We start from the raw sequence: 17,320 nt of genomic DNA on the forward strand, positions 1-17,320 counted from the left end.
TATAGAAATGGCAGCATATTGGCTGCCCAGCCCCAGCTGTAATTACCATCATTTTAGGTACATACAGGTAGGACACAGTAAAAACTGAAATCAAACTTTGGGAATGTACGGTTACTTTTTATTTCCACACCCCCCCTCCATTTTAGGCAAATCTGTGTCAGCACCCCATTTAGACATTTTGGTCAAAGAAAAAGTTTTATTCACATCAATTCTCCAAGAAGCATTACACTAAAACAGACAAACAGTGATGCTGAGGACACTAAAATTTTAGTTCTGGCAATATCTCCGTCCTGACCAGCCATTTACTTGATCATTAAAACCAATGACATCATGCCATTCATTTGCCTCAGTGTAGTGAAATACTGACTTCAAAAAGGACAACGTTGCAGATTAAACACACAGAATTTGACAGGGAATCATGCTGTACTTCACAGCGCCGCAGCCAGGTGCTGGCTTGGTTGTCACCCTGCTCTCAGAGCAGATGCCTTTTAATACCTAGCTGGAGGTACAAAACATCTTTGTCCTTAATAAAGTCAGTTTCGACAGCAGAAGACAGTATGTTTCAAGAAACACTTTGGACCAGTGTCACACCCGAATCCCTTACCTCACATATTTGGGCTAAATTTTAAATTGGGACAGACCTTTGAAAAACAAACACAGAACACTGGGAGGCTCAAATCAAGTGCATTTCAAAAAAAATCAAGTACAAGAAACAAAAATGGTACACAGAACAAGGAAAAGAAACATTGCCAAAGCAGTTTCACAAGTGAATTGGCCCCTTAGGTTTCTCCTCCCTTTCGGCTTCACCGTGTCTAAGCCAAACCCACCTCCCCGTTTCAGCTTTGACCACCAAACCCCTTCACTGAAATAGCTCACAGGTCAGATTCAAATTTGTGTAAAGTCACATTGAAATGAAGAATCAAACCCAAATTTTACTTATTTTAAATGAAGAACCAAACTGGGATAACATTCAAATTGGCGGATGCTTACTTTTAGGTGATAACCGTAAATCAAGATCCATAGTATTCAATATTGGAATAACCAAGTGTATAACTGCTTTTTCCGAAAAGCAAAAGGTGTTTGTAGCAAGAAAAAGACCTTGGAATTACTATGGTTGGTGGGTAGAAAGTTAATATGGCCACTTAAGGTCTGTTTGGTTTAAACAAACTTTATATCCCCAAATAACTTTCAGGCTCATGCTTCAACAAACGGGGGGTGGGGACAAAGAGTGACATCTGAAGGGTTAAATCAGGAAGTGCCTTTGTAAACATTCTAGACAATATTTAGAACATAAGTGCCATTACTGCCAAATCATTTAGATTTTCAGACCAAAATTAAAAACTAATATCTAAGAACGAACCGCTCACAGTGGCAGCGGTGACCATCGAAGAATTCTGGGAAAAAGAGGTGAAATGTTACTTTAAATTTCTTTCAGACTCTTGCTTACACGTTGTTCCCATTCTTACAATTCTGACCCTGAATGGTGTGTGTGTGTGTGTGTGTGTGTGTGTGTGTGTTAGAGAGATCAGTGCAGTCCTGTTCCCATGAATTAGTGTCAGCTTGCCGGTGCGTGATCTCGCTGATGCGTGTCGCACTAATGCAGCACCATCATCCAGTCGGCTCCAGCGTTGACGCCTGGTTTGCGGATGGTTAACACTGATGAGGTGGCATCAAACTCAAATTCCAGGGGAGATTCTGCACCATCTGAGGAAGAAGGTTAGCATCGTTTAGCACAAGAAAAACCAACAACTGCAGAACGACCCTATTAATAAATCACGGTAATACTGAATTAAATATATAATTTAAAGTATCACGTAGGCATGTGACAGACGTGATCACTGACCAGCAGTCCTCAGTGTGACTTTACTGGGCTTGTGAGCCCCTATAATCAGCACTCTCTCAATCCAGGATGCGGTGGAAAAACTGGAATCTGGGACCAGATTGCTGAGAAAAAAAAAAATAGGAGAGAGCACATCTCAGCATGCACGTGTACAGAACAGAAGCACAGCTGTGGAAATACAGACGCATTTAACCATCATTGGCATCAAGTCCAACTCTCCATTATCCAGTTTTCAAGTGCGCGTCACACACAAGGAGAAGAAAGAAGAAAAGAAAAAATTAAATCAACAAACCGGGAGATGAGGGTATTGTTGGCGAAGGTCAGCTGCCTGTGAATGAACTTGTTCTCCTTGTAGGCAAAGGTGTGGCCATCATCTATGTACAGCTCTCCCACAGCAGTCCTCTGTCATGACGGCAATAAGATTAAATCGAGCTCCTGCTCGTCACACATTCATAACTCAGAACCTCCATGTTCATTATATCACACAATATATCATTTGTGGCATTCCAGCGAGAACTTCATAGTAACATTAGTTTAACTATTCATTGCACAGAATGTAAACAAGGGGTGGGGGGAGGACTTTTTACCAACCTACACACACACCCCCCCCCCCCCCCCCCAAAAAAAAAAAAATAAATAAAAAATAAAAATAAAAAATAATAATCACATGGCTATGGAGATACAGGGACAGAGCAGTTCTCTTGGAGACCGAAGTCGTGGACTCGGGCCAGCAGAGTACCACCCATCACTGACTAAAGGAGCAGCGTTCGGCATCACACACCTGGGGGCTGAGAGCCACAAAGAGGGTGTAGGGGTCGTTCTCCATGCAGGAGGTGGAGCGCCGAATGCGCAGCTTCCGAGGGATTATGGATCCTCCTCGCTGGAAGACTGGGATCTGAGGACACAGGAAATCCATTCTCATTTAAAATTACAGTACCTATAGAAAAGTTTATTCGTACCATATTCCACATTTTTGTATAATTATAAAGCCATCAAAACTATAACATCTCATGTATGGAATTATACACTGACCAAAAAAGTATTAAAAATATTTGTTGGGGGGCAGCTCTGTGGGTTGGGACTCAGAAGGTTACCAGTTCAAATCCCAGGGTTGGCAGAGTGATCCCACCATTGGGCCCTTGAGCAAGGCCCTTAACCCCAATTCCTCCCGGGACTGACTGACCCTACAGTCTCCTCTATGTCAGCATCATGAGGTGGCCTCCTGGGATGCTTCTCCAGCTGTCCTGAAGTCCCACATATATGCTGAGAACTGGCCGCTTCTCCTTCACTCTCTGGTCAAACTCCTCCAAACTCATCTCTACTGTGTTCAGGTCAGGTGGCCAGGTCATGTGATACAGCTATCACCCTCCTTTGTAGGCAGCTTGGTGTGTCCAAACTTTTGACTGGTAATGTAACTATGACTTGATTAACACAAAGAAAAGCTGTCTGAACAGGCTGTATTAATGACGACAACTGGATGCATAGCTCACTTAGGTCTATAACTGAGCCCTGAGTTTTATTCAGCTAGGTGTTGGCTCCTGTGCTTAAAGCACGTATTAAATGCACATCCAAAGCATAAAAATACATCTTACAGAGCTAATGGTGACAGGAATGTAGAGGTTCTGGGCCCCGTTGTGCTTCTGGAATGTGTGGATGTCGTACCAGACCTGGGATTGGCAGGAGAGAAGGACATGAGGCGTTAAGCTCATGACATAAGAGTTAACAAGCAGTGAGCGAATCATAACAGTGAAAGTAAGAGGCGGCGGATGGAGCAGACAGGAAGGAGCATAGAGGAGGAGACCGCTATGGTCTACTCACCTCGCCGCGGCCAGGCAGGTAGGCAGTGACCCCCCGTGCCCCCTCCTCGGTCACAGGGTGAACCAGCAGGTCTCTCCCTGACACAGAAAGCCAGGTCAGCAGAGCTGACTACAGTAAATCTACAATCTACTCAAGACTGAGGAACATAGCAAACAGGTGAACTAAGGGTCAATTTAGACAGACTGTTCACTGACTGCGCCAATATCCAGATAAGTCAATAGTGAAGAACAAAAAAAACCTCAGTCCACACTGATAGTTAAAATTTGCTATAACACAGGTGCATTTAAACTTATTTGCAAGATGTAAAACAACCAATATACGTGAATATTTGAAACACTCGAGTTGTGTCTTAAAGGTGCAAGACTGCATACTTCAAATGCTGGTCATGTAAGAGATTTTGACGTCTGTTTACGATCTTCTATCGCTTGATGAGAGACTGTCTACTGCAAGTCAGCTGTGGCCAAGTCTTCGCTCTAATTAGCAGACCTTCTGAAATACCAACCCAGCAGGAACTGGTCATCCATGGTAAAGGTGGCCGCGTCTTCAGGATACTCCACCCACAGGGGTCTGCGGCAAGGAGAGGGGGTTAATGAGGGAGGGGCTAAGGCGAGGGCCGGTGCCACAGTGCCCGCGCTGTCGGCTCACCTCATGATGGGCTGGCCAGTGCGGTGGGCATGGTAGAACAGCTGGTACCAGTAAGGCAGCAGGCCGTAGCGCTGGCGGATTGCCTCGCGGATCACGGCCGTGTTCTCCGGCCCGAACAGCCAGGGCTCGCGGCGGGGGGTGTCCACGTGGGCGTGAGCACGGAAGAAAGGCTGGTACGCCCCCGTCTGGTACCAGCGGACTAGCAGCTCTGTGCTGGGGGCTTTAAAGAAGCCGCCCACATCAGCTGGGGGGGGGGGGGGGGCGACACACACAAGGATTTATTTGAGCACAAGAGACAGGGAAGTCAGCACAGAAACTTACTGTTCTGCCGAAGTGGAAAGTTCAGGTCCAGGAAGTAAAAATCCAGAAGTTTTTTTTTGTTTTGTTTTATACTCAACGGGGAGTCAACAGAGGACTCAGCTGGTTGGTTGAAACAAAATCTTGGTCTGGATTTTTACTTCCTGGACCTGAACTTTTTATGTGCGGGACAGATTCCCCAGGAAAATGGGTCACTCTCAGATCAACTCTCAAAATATAAAAAGATTTTGAAATTCAATCGCAGACGAAAGAACAAAAATGCCAGGGAATTTGCTTAAACAAAATGAAAAAATAAAATCCATGGATACCTGACTATTATAAAAATATATATATTTCAGATACATATAGCACCACTGACAGGGCGCAGATACGATGTCCCACAATGTCCACGCTAAGCTCCATGCCACCGGAATCCCGCTCCAGGTGTCAGACGAAGTTCTAATAACTACAGCCTGGAAATCTCACTAAACATAGAGGCGGTACTTTCTTCACATCGCTACTCAGTTACTGACAATAACACCCCCTCCTCACCCCCACAGAAGGAGATCCCCACAAGGCCCAGGCTCAAACACATGGGGATGGAGATCTTCAGGTGGCCCCATTCCGCAGCATTGTCCCCCGTCCACACCGCACCTGCGGAGAGCAGAATTCTCATATACAGAGAGAAAATGGAGACTTGGATCTACAAGCCTTGTGATCTACTCTCAGCTACAGAAAAAGGTTCAGAGTTTTTGCCATCAAGTGCACAAACTGTGGAATCACTGATTTGAAAGATTTAACCCAATGAATCACACGAGAATTTTACACACTCAAAAATGTTGAGGGCAGGATGAAAAAATGATTTGTTTTCCTCTCAGAGCTAATTAGATTGTAAGGAGCTGGGACCAACCAATCAAATGGCTTGGTCCCACCTCCTCTAGTTGCTTGGACCCACCCCAGAACCAATCCCATTGCAATCATTTTTTCGTTTTGCTCTCAAAACATTTTTGAGTAAGTAAAACTCCCATGAGCCAACGAGACACGAAAAGGAGAGACTGCTTACCTAGGCGCTGAGATCCGGCAAAGAAGGCTCTGGTCAAGACGAAGGGTCTCTCCACGCCTCCTGAGCGCTGGATCAAGCCCTCTGCAGTGGCCATTTGCTGGCACAACAGAATGGCTACAATATTACTGTCAAAGCATTCAACAGCAATACCCTCCACGGCTGTGCAGAAGCACACAGCCTCCCAAGCACATCACACCCCAACCCCCCCATCCGCCCCCAGGCTGCCCCCTCCCTCACCACGTAGAAGCCGTACAAGTTGTGCACGTCCCTGTGCTCCCACGCCCCCTGGTGGATGGCGTCCTTGTGCATGGTGACCTCAGGCCCATTGAACACGGAGGGCTCATTCATGTCATTCCAGGTGTACAGGTTCTCCATAGAGCCCTGAGAAAGGTGGGAACGGCCGGGAGGGCAACGCATGGAGGAGAAAACGGTAAGAGCAGGATTCACAAGCAGGCAGGTGGGTACAGCACAGAAGCTAAGGCTACTCTTCATAAATGCAACCAAAACACCAAAGTGAAGCGAATCGGATACCAAACACAGAGATTACAAGGAGGGAAAGGCAGTTTCACACCTCATACTGATCGTAAGCAAACATGCTGGCCCACCAAGCTCTCATATCAGGCCTGGTGAAGTCAGGGTAGCCGGCGCTGCCTGAAATGGTAAGACAAGGAGGAAGATGGTAAGACACAGCCCTGGGACCACAGGCTCCACAGAGAGAGACGCATCTCTTTACCTGGCCAGCACCAGCCCTCATAGTCAGCGCCATCTTTGTTTTTAATGTAGAAGTCCTTGGCACGAATCTCATTGTGAATTTTATACCCACTGTCCACCTTGATGTGGGGGTCCACTATCGCCACCATCTGGACAGCACAGGAGGAGAAGCAGTGAGAACCAGAGGACGAGGAATGAGGGAATGAGGGCGATCGCTACCCGCACCGGTCACGCAAATTCACACCCACCTTGCGCTTCTTGTCCATGAGGCCTTGCAGCATTTCACGGGGCTGGGAGAACTTGCTGGAGTCCCAGGTGAAGTAGCGCTTGCCGTCCGTGTGCTCGATGTCCAGCCAGATGAAGTCGTAGGGGATGTCGTGCTCGTCGAGGCCGGCGTCCACCGCCCGCACGTCCTCCTGGTCGTTGTAGTTCCAGCGGCACTGGTGATAGCCCAAGGCGGAGAGCGGGGGGAAGGACTGCGTGCCTGGACACAGGACGGCACCCCGAGTCACGTCAGCTTGGGTGTCCCGACAGAGGCGGGACAGCGGAGCGCTAGGACAAGATGGGACAGTCACCTGTGAGGGAGGCGTACTGGCTAAAGACGTCCGCAGGCTTGGGTCCAAGCATGATGAAGACGTCGATGATGCCGCTCTCGGACATCCAGCGGACGTCCGTCTGGGGAGTCTCGCTGGCACCCTGCACATAGTCCAGCATCTTTCCAAACACCGTCTGGTGGGAAAAAGGCAGAAACAGCGATAAAAGTGACGTCAACAAGAGCAAGACTCACATGAAACAAAAGAATCAAGCAGAGAGTGTCACAAGCCATCACGGTTACTTGACTGTGGCAAAAATCGTAATCGTAATTATTCTGGTCAAAACTGAGATCACGAGTGTTTAACAAGATTACTCATTGACTTTGGAAATATCAAGCATTTATTTACATTTAAAAAAAAAAAAAAATGTAACAGTATTTCTTTGAAGTCTAAATATATAGTAAACAAGAAGCAAAAAGGAGCAGGAGATGGGGGTCTGGATTTATAAGACAAAATGGGAGCATCACTGCAAAACGAAAGGCAGTTTAATAATCATTTTATCTCGATTATTTTCTTTTGATATGATTTAGACTTCCAGAGGTTAACTGAAATTAAAATTCGATGAATTGCCCAGCCCTACCAGCCATTCATGAAAATTTAAACCTCCAAGTTTAATATAGCATGAGATCAGTTTTCATAGCTTGAAATGCTCGTACTCCAGACGCCTACCTTCCCGGCAGTGTTGGAGCTGATGTCCACCCAGGTCTCTGCGGCATTGAGCCAGAAGATGCCCATAGTCCTCTGGGGACTGTGGGAGAGGAGCACGGGCACGGCCCCGTACAGCGCCATGGGGTTGTACAGCTCGTACTGAAACACGTCCAGGTTGTACAGCCTGTAGGGGTCTCCTCCACTGTCAGAAACAAGGGGGCCTCAGTGCCTCATATACAAACAAGTGTTTGTTTGTTTGTTTGTTTTATATATAAACAAAACAATCATGCTGAACCTTAAAATCCTGTAGGTTTAAAAATTCTTAAAGAAACCCACATCTGCTTTAAGTTACCCCCACTTAGCACATTACCCAGAAAGCATGGACCAGCCAAGCAACCCTCCACGTGCTAAACCCGAGCAGCCGATCAGCCAAGTCCGCTCGCCCGGGACACTCTGGCCACGTGCCTCGGGAGGGACTTACTCTGTGGTTTTGAGCTTGAGGTCGTCGGCGTGCTCAGGAATGCCGTACACGTGCTCCACTCCAGGCAGGGAGAAATCTAGGCCGATGGACGAAGGACCTGCCCCGCACACCAGAGTCACAGGGCAGCAGTAAGTTCACTCAGTAGCAGCAGAGACACAAACCTCAGTTATACGATCCATTGCTGTCTGTCCATCCATCGCCTGTAACTCCTCATCCTATTCAGGGTTGCAAGGGTCCAGAGTCTATCCTGGATGCTATGGGCACAAGGCAGGGAACAACCCAGGATGGTGCGCCAACCCATCGCAGGGCACAAGGCAGGGAACAACCCAGGATGGGGCGCCAACCCATCGCAGGGCACACTCACACACCATTCACTCTCACATGCACACCTATGGGCAATTTGGACTGTGGGGGAAACTCGAAGCACCCAGAGGAAACCCCATGACGACACAGGGAGGACATGCTAACTGCACACACATGGAGCCATGGTGGAGACTCAAAACCCGGTCCCCGAGCTGCAAGGCAACAGTGCGAACCACTGCACCACTGCAATGCCCTCCATTACTCTCCATCACTGTCACTATCCGAGAAGTGCTCAGTGTTACAAAGGTGGGTTATACAAGTCGTGTAAAAGCCAAAAACCATGAGGTCAGAATAGAGGTTCCTAAACAGGAATGTATCAGAATTCTGATTCATTCTGGAACATCACCGATGAGGAGACTCAAGAGACACAGCCTTTCATTCAAAAGCACAAAGCTGTAGTTAAGCAGCACTAATGGGTTTTGAAAACTCAGGCGACTGTACCCAGCGAATGGCGGATACAGTGAGCCCCCCCCCACCCCCCCCGAGAGGCCTGGGGGACTGAGCAGGACGCACCGTTGGGTTTGCTGTCCGTGTGCGACTTGAACGTCTCGTCCCACATCCCAGACTCGTCTTCCTTTGCGTTCTCCTCGTCGGGTGCCTGAAAGAAAAGGAACGTGAATGACGGGTAACGCCACCTAAGGAACCGAGAGGACAGAGAACAGCAACAAAGCACTTCGCCGCAAAGCAGCGGGCTGCTGGTGTCGACCCCATTCAACAAGCTCAGGTCAGCAGCCAATTCTTTCCCAAGATTTTACCCCTTGAAAATTACATTACCATTCCCATATAACACCACCACCACCAGTCAGACTTTCAGGGGCGGGGTCAGTGAAGCGGCCCACCTTCTCAGTAGGAGGCTGGTCCGCGTTGGCAGGATCCTCTACTCGCTCAGATCCCTCTGGGTCGGATTGACTTGGGGGGTAAAACACAGCAACAAGGGAAGGAATTGGGAGGAAGAAGGGAGAAAGGTAAGCGGGGGGGGGGGGGGGGGGGAGCTAATTACTATCAAAGCCAGGCACGCAGAGAAGAAAGGAATACAAGTTAATTCTGCACTTCAAAGAATTTATATGAACGGCCGCATCCCTCATCCAAAACTAATTCAATCAGCGGAGGCTGCTCATTAGGCCTCGTGTGGGAATTAGATTTAATTAGTCACAGGAAAGCCAGTCAGGAGAACGAAGGAAGGAAAAATTTTATGGGCACAAAGTACAATCTGCAAAATGGCAACTTCAAAAAGAAAAACAAGGACCTGCGGGCAATTAATAGATATACTATTTAAAAATAGATCGGATTACTGCCATGGGAGAAATCCCAGCCTGCAGTTCAGCGAGTCCAACCACACATCCTGTCTGTAACAGCATCATGTTGGTTCAGCTTCCAGGAAACAAGACCACTGCACCTCCTCTCACCAAGTCACAGGCACAAGGCCAGGCAGGATCACTTTATTTCCTGCTTTCACAATAGCACTGGGGCCTATTTGTTAAAGACACTGTTTGCCTATTACAGGCCTTCCATACAGCTGCCATATATGCTTATCCAGTCCCAAGTTGAGGTGTGAAGCTCCAATGACGTCCACAGAAGCAGGGATGGAACGTCTCCGATTTACCGACATGCCAGCCGGAGATTTAACAGCGATTCTATATATCCACCTAAAAGCACAGGCTGTGATGTGAGAATGAGGTCATCGTCAATAACAAGAAACGGGAAATCAGCATAATTTCCCAAACAAAGCCGACAACCGGCGACGATTAAGTCTACAGGCTACAGCAAAGTCAAAACAGGTTGAGGTTTTCTTTGTGCTTAACTGGTATGTTGGAGTGACAAAGCTCAACAGCAGTAAGTCACCACTCACTTTCAGCTGGAATGGAAATACTAACTGACAAAAACTTTAGGACCAAAAGCTAAACGAGTTTTATGCGTGGACATTGTTTGGATCTTACAAGTGAACCATTTGCTCATTAGAGGGTTTATATTATTTTAAGGTTATTAGGTGGATTATTTCTGCCGTTTCAGGCGACAATACAATCAGGAAAGCATGATTTAACACTACTGGTGTCCGTTTAATTTAAATTAGTATCAGCTAATATCTCATCAGAATTTTAATACCAGTAACTGTGACAATATTTGCCTTCTGTCACAGATGGGACCCACAACTGGTCCCTTACAGCAGAGAGGCTCTGTGGTTTAATTACACACTTTAGACTAACGCCCACTCGCAGCGTCACATGACTGTTCGGTGAGCACCCCGCGCTTCCCGACGACATCTTTGCAGTCCAAATGTCGGAGCCCAGATGGTCGTTTCTCACGAGCGAGCAGCTGCCTTCAGCTACTATCTGGAGGTCTATGGACCAGCTGAACACAGACACGGTACCAACATGTCAGAACGTTATTCAGGAGCACAGAAAGGGGGCCCCGGAGTTACAGCACATCTGAAGACGAGATTCATTCCGGCCAGACGCATCAGAGCCTCTTCAGCAAAGACACAGAGTTGTGCGGCAAAGCAGCGTCTCCACTTCCTGTGGAGGCTCAGCGACCACAAGGCCTCCTCCCCCCCCGCCAGAACGGGCATAACAGCATCCCTGCAAAGCCTTAAGGCGATGATACACATGGCAACTTTGAGCAACGTAGCTGAGACAAAGGACAGCTCATTTGGATCTGGATGATCACAAAAAGCTGCCCCATGCATCATCACCCTTAGACTGCAAGTCCCTGCAGTAAGTAGCTGGGATGCACCGGTTCGATTTTCCAGTTCCGATACCGGTACCGATACCTGGGTTTTGGGTATTGGTCGATCCCAAGTATCGATCTGATGCCAGCATTTAATTAATAAGCTGTATGTCTCACTGTGTAGAGGAGAGATGATTATTCTGTTATGTTTACAGAAACATCAGGCTTAAATACTAGACTTAAATACCATTTCCCTAACTTTGTAAGACAATGTAACAAACACACACACAAATGTATACTCTGAACTTAATATCAACAGCCAGCCATCTAATGGTTACTTTTCATTGTTAATCCATATTTGTATAAACGCTGTCTGTGGGTTCCAGGCCACTAGTAAACATAACATTCCTGGGGCAACGACAGAAACTACGAGCTCGACAGCAGCAAACTCCGCATTTCTCTGTATGCATGTGATGAACTTCCGCTTGATGTTTAGTTAGATTTTTTTTTTTTTCTCCATGGCGGAAATACAAGCAGACTTGAGCATTGTCAGCAGACTCTAGTGAAATATAATTATACTTTTGAGTGTCACTAAAAGCAGAGTCTCCGTGTGCGCACTTCATGTTGCTGTGCGTGAGGGAGCAGGAGATCGAGTGCGCTGCCCCCCCCCCCCCAGCCCAACACACAGCGAGAGCTCACTCTCTTCGGGATTAAGAATAGCGAAAATGCAATCAGACATGTACACGTCCCCTGTATATCAAAAGCTGCAGAAAGCAGGCAAAACAGCCCAAGCTAGCGGCTCCAAATTCGTTCATTAGCTTTTTTCATATTCGAATTGTGTGTAATTGCAAGTGCTTTGTGTATTGGGGTATCCCATTAAACACTACGTCCACCCCTCAAAACTTTGTTTTTACAAAAATTGCAGATAACTGTCGTACTAGTTCTTAAAAGCGTAAAATACTTCCAGATCATCACCCTCTTACCTGATGTTCTTATGCTCCTCCTACTACGAAGTGTATGCACATGATGTCACAACAGGCGGAAGTCACCGCGTTCAAACACACCAAGTGACAAATAGATTTGAGTGGCAGCATTAGCGTTCAGCCTGAATGCCACAAAAATGTATCTAAAATGGGAAAGAGCCGCCGTGAGACTGATTTGTACAAATCAATTTAACAAGAAGTAGGAGCCCATCTTTTTACAGACTCCCAAAAACTAAAATATCAGACATGGATCAGACACATACGGCTGATACCCAATCCGTCTAATAGGTATGGATTGGTGCCAATACCGACCTGAATATCGGGCTGGTGCAGCCCTAGCAGGAAGTGCATAGCAGATGAGAAAAAAGGGAAAAATACTAATTGAGCTATTTCTGCAGCTGCGAAGCCTCCAGCTTTGAGAAGGAACCATCTGAGCCCATGGACTCATGGAATCCCCGTCTGACAGAAGCTACAGGATCATCTGAGCCACATCTGCCAGGTTATTATTATTAATTATGTATGAGTGTCCATGAGTTCAGCCCCTCGTCTTGCATTTTGCACTTTGTATAGTGAATCCCTCCCTTTGTCACTTGCTGTTTGCATGTTGCACCACAATCCAGGGGGAATATTATCTGGTGACACTGTGCCTTCATACGGATGGTATGGGGAAAAAAGCTAAATCAGGTCACTGCGTGATTTCAACAATGTTGTCACTGCACAAGCAACCCCGAGATTGCAGAAACTCAGTGGGCTGACTGAGTCCATCCAAACCATGCAACACTTTACCAAAGATCAACAAACAAAGTAAAGTAGGTGTGTGTCACAAAAACACCACACCGGCGTCTTCATTCTGCTCCATTTTACAGAGTATAGCGTGTAACCTTTGAGTGCGAGCACGCAGAGTGATCGAGACACTCTACTCACGTGTCCTTCCGAGGCCGCAGGTGCTCAAACATCAGCAGGCCACGGGAGTTGAGCGACAGCAGAACCTGAGGTCCCTCCATGATGTCCAGACGGAAGGGCTGGGCACTGACGATGAGGCGGCAAGCCTCTGCCCCCAGCGACAGAACCACGCCGTTCTCATCCCGGGAGACCACCGAAAGACTGCAGGCAAAGGGGCGAGAGCCGGGTCAGAGATCAGCAGCCGAGTTCGATCAGTACAGATCAAGCTGCTTCCAGTCCCCCTGGGTATACTCACGGCTCGGTAGGTGGGTCCGTGACTAAGATGTCCGGCACCTCGTATCGAGGCTTCAGGGGCTTCAACTCATTGATCTTCACCCGGGTCATGTTGCCCTGGAGACGGTAAAGCTCGAGCAGCAACCGCACCTGGATTCAGTCGGGGGGGGGGGGGGGGGGGGGGGGGGGAGTCGGTATCATGAAAGAGATATGAGGAGAGGCCACCGATCACCACGTAGAGAATTCAACATTTCCTCGACAAACCCCCACAGCTGGGGAAAGGAATGACTGGTTGAATGTTCAGATGAACTTCATTGATTCTAAAGGGGAATTTTCAGTCAGTGCACAGTCACCGGGGAATGACGAGCGGACAGACCTTGTTGTTGTCATTGATAAGCTGGAGAGTGAGGCGCGAGTCACTGAGCTCCAGTGTGTCCAGGAGGGCACGGAACGGGGACTGGCCTGGGGTCATGGCCCTCTGCCGCCTGCAGACAAGGACGCCGTGAGCAGCTGGTCACACACACACTCACACACCCACGATCATAATAAACACAACAAGTTGGAATAAATCTCTCCCTAGATGATTTAAAAACTACTAATATCTCACCTGCATTAACCAACTGCACACAAAATACTGGTTTTGCGATCTGCAAATTAAGTGTGTACTTCTGAGAGGTAATTCCAGTTCTCTCTACATTTTATCATAAATTATCAATCATTTCAGCAGTTTACTCTGTAATTCCACACCGGCCAATAGGACAGGAATTCTCTTCTTCTGGTCAACCATTTCCAATATGCTTTTATCCCAACCTTCGTAACCATTAGCAAAGTTCTCATGACGATCACATCTGAGGTTGACCCAGGAAAAAAATAGGTGGCTTGTTTTGTACAGTGGTCCTGTTCCAGGACAATTCAATTACAATCCTTCAGACAAGCACAAAGACATTTTTGTTCCAGCCAGACATTAAGCCACCTGAATTATCAAACGGCAAATGCATTTAAGATTCTTTCTGGGCTTTTAATAGCATAACGGCAGCTAGAAGGACCTTCTAGACTTGGTTCTCCAAGACAAACACTTAAAAGCTTGGCTCTAGTTTATTCAGTAACTTTGTTAAAGAAGAGGCTGTGTTACACATTAGCTAATGTAATGGCAGGGATGCAGACAGCCGGCATTAACCGCCATTTTGCTTTCGCGGAGCATCAGCAGCACGCAGAACGACCCTAAGATGAAAGGTGGAAGAAGGGCAGGTTCCCATGGGAGAGACTTACTTGCAAAATGCACTCTGGTCACAGGTTTTGAAGTTGCCGCGATCCACGGCCACAGTAACGGTGAGGCAGGAGGAGAGCCAAGCTGCCCAGAACATCCACATTCTGAAGAGGAAAGACAGGAGAGGGAAGCAGAGATACGAGCCATGGGGGAGAGGTGTGGAGGGCAGACAGAAGACATGGTGTTTAGGATGAAACTAAACAAAGAGTCTGGGCAGAAAAAATAAATGCATAATTTTGGATTTCCTTCACATTCAATATTTCATATTCAACACAAGTACTATAGCCACTAATTTATATGTGGGGACTTAATGGTACACTAAAATCAGGTTTAATTCCATAACATAAATTTACAAGAGCAATAAGCTGACTCTTGTGAAAAGCATTACATTTATATCCACCTTCAGATCGCTAACTATGGTGAGGGTGTGAATTCATATTGCCGTTTCCCAAAAAAGTCGTGCAGATGTTTTAATATTTATCAACTAACACGGCGGGGATTAATACTTCAAAAAAAAAAAACTTACTAAAAGTTAAACTAAGGGACAAAATCGTAATGAAGAATGAGGACTAAAATTTCGCGTCTCCTTTACCGTTCAGTTCAGCCTAATGACTTCCAAGGAAGGCTTTTACCTTCGTTAGTGGGGTATCGTCATACGTAATGTTATAACAGTGCAAATGCCCATGGGAAGCAAATATGTGATGCAAGTGTGATGTAACCCCAACTTGAGTAACTACCCATATAAACATCCCATGAAGATAATGAAGCTAATACTATTTTCAACTTAATCTGAGAAGGATCATTTAAAGCCACGAGAAATCGAACAAGTTTTAATCGTGCATGCTTATCCAGATCAACAGACGATGACAGCAGTGTCATTCATTCAATCGCATTCAGACAAGCTTTTCAACAGTCAACTTAAATTAAATTACAGGCATATACTACGGTCTTAATAAAGGCGACACATAACAGCGTATAGTCTCATCTTAATTCCAAACACTATGTAACAAGTCGCTTCGCTAAGCGTTTAGCTGGCTAGCTAGCTTCATCAGTGCCGTTCTTTGCTTTAGGCAAGTAATCCACACAACTGTGATCGGGTACCGGTATCTAACGTTGGACACTAACTCTTTCCTACATCATTGTACTACGCTCTTTTGTGAAACCTGATGTGCAAAAGTTATCACATGTTTAGCAAACAGCAATTGCGACTAATAGTGAAGTTAAGAGGACGCCAGTAATTATGATTCTGATACATGCAAAGGTGGCCATGCAGTTTGCCACATAATTCCAAATCGTATGTCCGCCAAAGTGAGCAAATGGCACAACTCTGTATCTGTAGAATAGATTAACCTTTGCAATTACAGTAATTACACTGTGTCGAGCATACGGACAAAGCCTAAGACATATTTTCGTTTCATTATAACGGTAATCTTCTTACCTCCCCGCGAAAGCAGCCATCTTGGTTAAGCTCTGCTTTCTTCGGTCAGCCCCCTACTTCCTTTCTGTCCGCTCGGACACGTCAGCCACTCCTGATTGGCTAATTGGACGGAAGGCGTTACTCGCCGAGCTTTCTCTGGGCTTTTATTGGTCAGAGGTGCAGAGTAGTAGGTCAGCGGCATGATACATTTTCCCGGCTATCAGGCCCGGCGCGCTGCGGAAGTTTCTCAGTTAAAGAAACCGGAGAGTTTTGAGTTGTACACTTAAACAATGCTGTGTGATTGTGTTCGTAATAATGATGTTAACCATTTGGAGTCAAAATTTAATGTTATTATTGAAATAAATTATAAGTACCGAACCGACAATGATTTGGAAGTGAAATATGACCATCCCACGACTGGCAGTCGTAAACACTTTTTTTTTCACTAGGTAACAGTTCTATGACGAGTACGATTGTAACACGTATACCTGAAAATAATGATAATGACAAGCTTGGACACCCAGGCTTTTCAGTGCTTTTGCTGCGGGAGACTTCCTTCGTCCGTTTGTCTTTCACATGCATTTACGGTGGTGGGGTCAATAAGTCCAAAATCCTGATTCATCAAATGCTGTACAAACTGTCAATTTTCGCAAACGAATTTGTACAACAAATATTGCCTTTATATATAAATCCGAGTAGGAATTGTTTTAGTGAATTCCGTATAAGCCAGCAGTGTCTGCAGGCCACAGAATGTGTGGTTTTTCAGTTAACCAGAGACAGAACATAATCCAATGGAGGTTTCTCAATCAGAAGAGTCTGGCAGTGCTTTAGATGGCTGGAAAATGGGCTCAACAAACAGCCCAACAATTTCTGCCAAAGCTAAATAATACAGTGTTTTACATGGTGACTTTTGCACCTCATTTCTGAGGTAATGCTGTCCACATGCTGGGGGGGGGGGCTGTACTGCACTGTTAGCAATTTTGTTCAAGTTTCGGCACTGGGTGACCTGAATAGTCCTAGCTGTGGCGGCCCAACTGCAGCAGTCTCACAGCAACCAGGCCTCAATAGCAGCCAGGTCACCAGCATCCATTATGGGGGCAGAGCGTGGCTCAGAGGGCTAAGTCACGTCTGTGAGCCCCTATGAAAGTGCCCTAACCCCAGCTCCACGGGTGCCTTAGGTGGCCGACCTTCTGCTGTGATCCCCAAGCTTGCGCTTGTCAATCACAGGGAGAGCAGGATGTGTAGGCAAAGAGGGATTTCCTCACAGGGATAAAGAAAGTATCAATATGCATAATGATGCTTCAAATCAGGTCTGTGCCAATATACACCTTATTCACAAGCCCAGTGGCCTGTA

The 17,320-nt window shown here is 46.6% G+C and overlaps 1 protein-coding gene and 1 long non-coding RNA gene across 2 annotated transcripts; one reads left to right on the top strand and one right to left on the bottom strand.

Moving 5' to 3' along the window:
* Positions 1–96: 96 nt before the first annotated feature.
* ganabb (glucosidase II alpha subunit b) lies at positions 97–16,093 on the bottom strand. Its single transcript, XM_023829381.2, has 24 exons — positions 15,988–16,093; positions 14,552–14,653; positions 13,659–13,767; positions 13,305–13,432; positions 13,031–13,210; positions 9,299–9,368; positions 8,973–9,057; positions 8,097–8,193; positions 7,637–7,817; positions 6,950–7,103; positions 6,623–6,858; positions 6,397–6,523; positions 6,235–6,314; positions 5,901–6,044; positions 5,664–5,760; positions 5,153–5,254; positions 4,304–4,547; positions 4,161–4,225; positions 3,659–3,735; positions 3,433–3,507; positions 2,622–2,735; positions 2,133–2,242; positions 1,844–1,944; positions 97–1,704 (listed from the first exon to the last, which is right to left on the bottom strand). The coding sequence occupies exons 1-24, from the start codon at positions 16,005–16,007 to the stop codon at positions 1,595–1,597; spliced, it is 2,808 nt and encodes a 935-aa protein (XP_023685149.2). The 5' UTR covers positions 16,008–16,093; the 3' UTR covers positions 97–1,594.
* LOC140593336 (uncharacterized) lies at positions 10,724–12,764 on the top strand. The gene is made up of 2 exons (XR_011993643.1): positions 10,724–11,170; positions 12,505–12,764. It is a non-coding gene; the product is annotated as an uncharacterized lncRNA (long non-coding RNA).
* Positions 16,094–17,320: the final 1,227 nt, after the last annotated feature.

This window comes from Paramormyrops kingsleyae, chromosome 10 (assembly GCF_048594095.1).
Source record: "Paramormyrops kingsleyae isolate MSU_618 chromosome 10, PKINGS_0.4, whole genome shotgun sequence".
Classification (NCBI taxonomy): domain Eukaryota; kingdom Metazoa; phylum Chordata; class Actinopteri; order Osteoglossiformes; family Mormyridae; genus Paramormyrops; species Paramormyrops kingsleyae.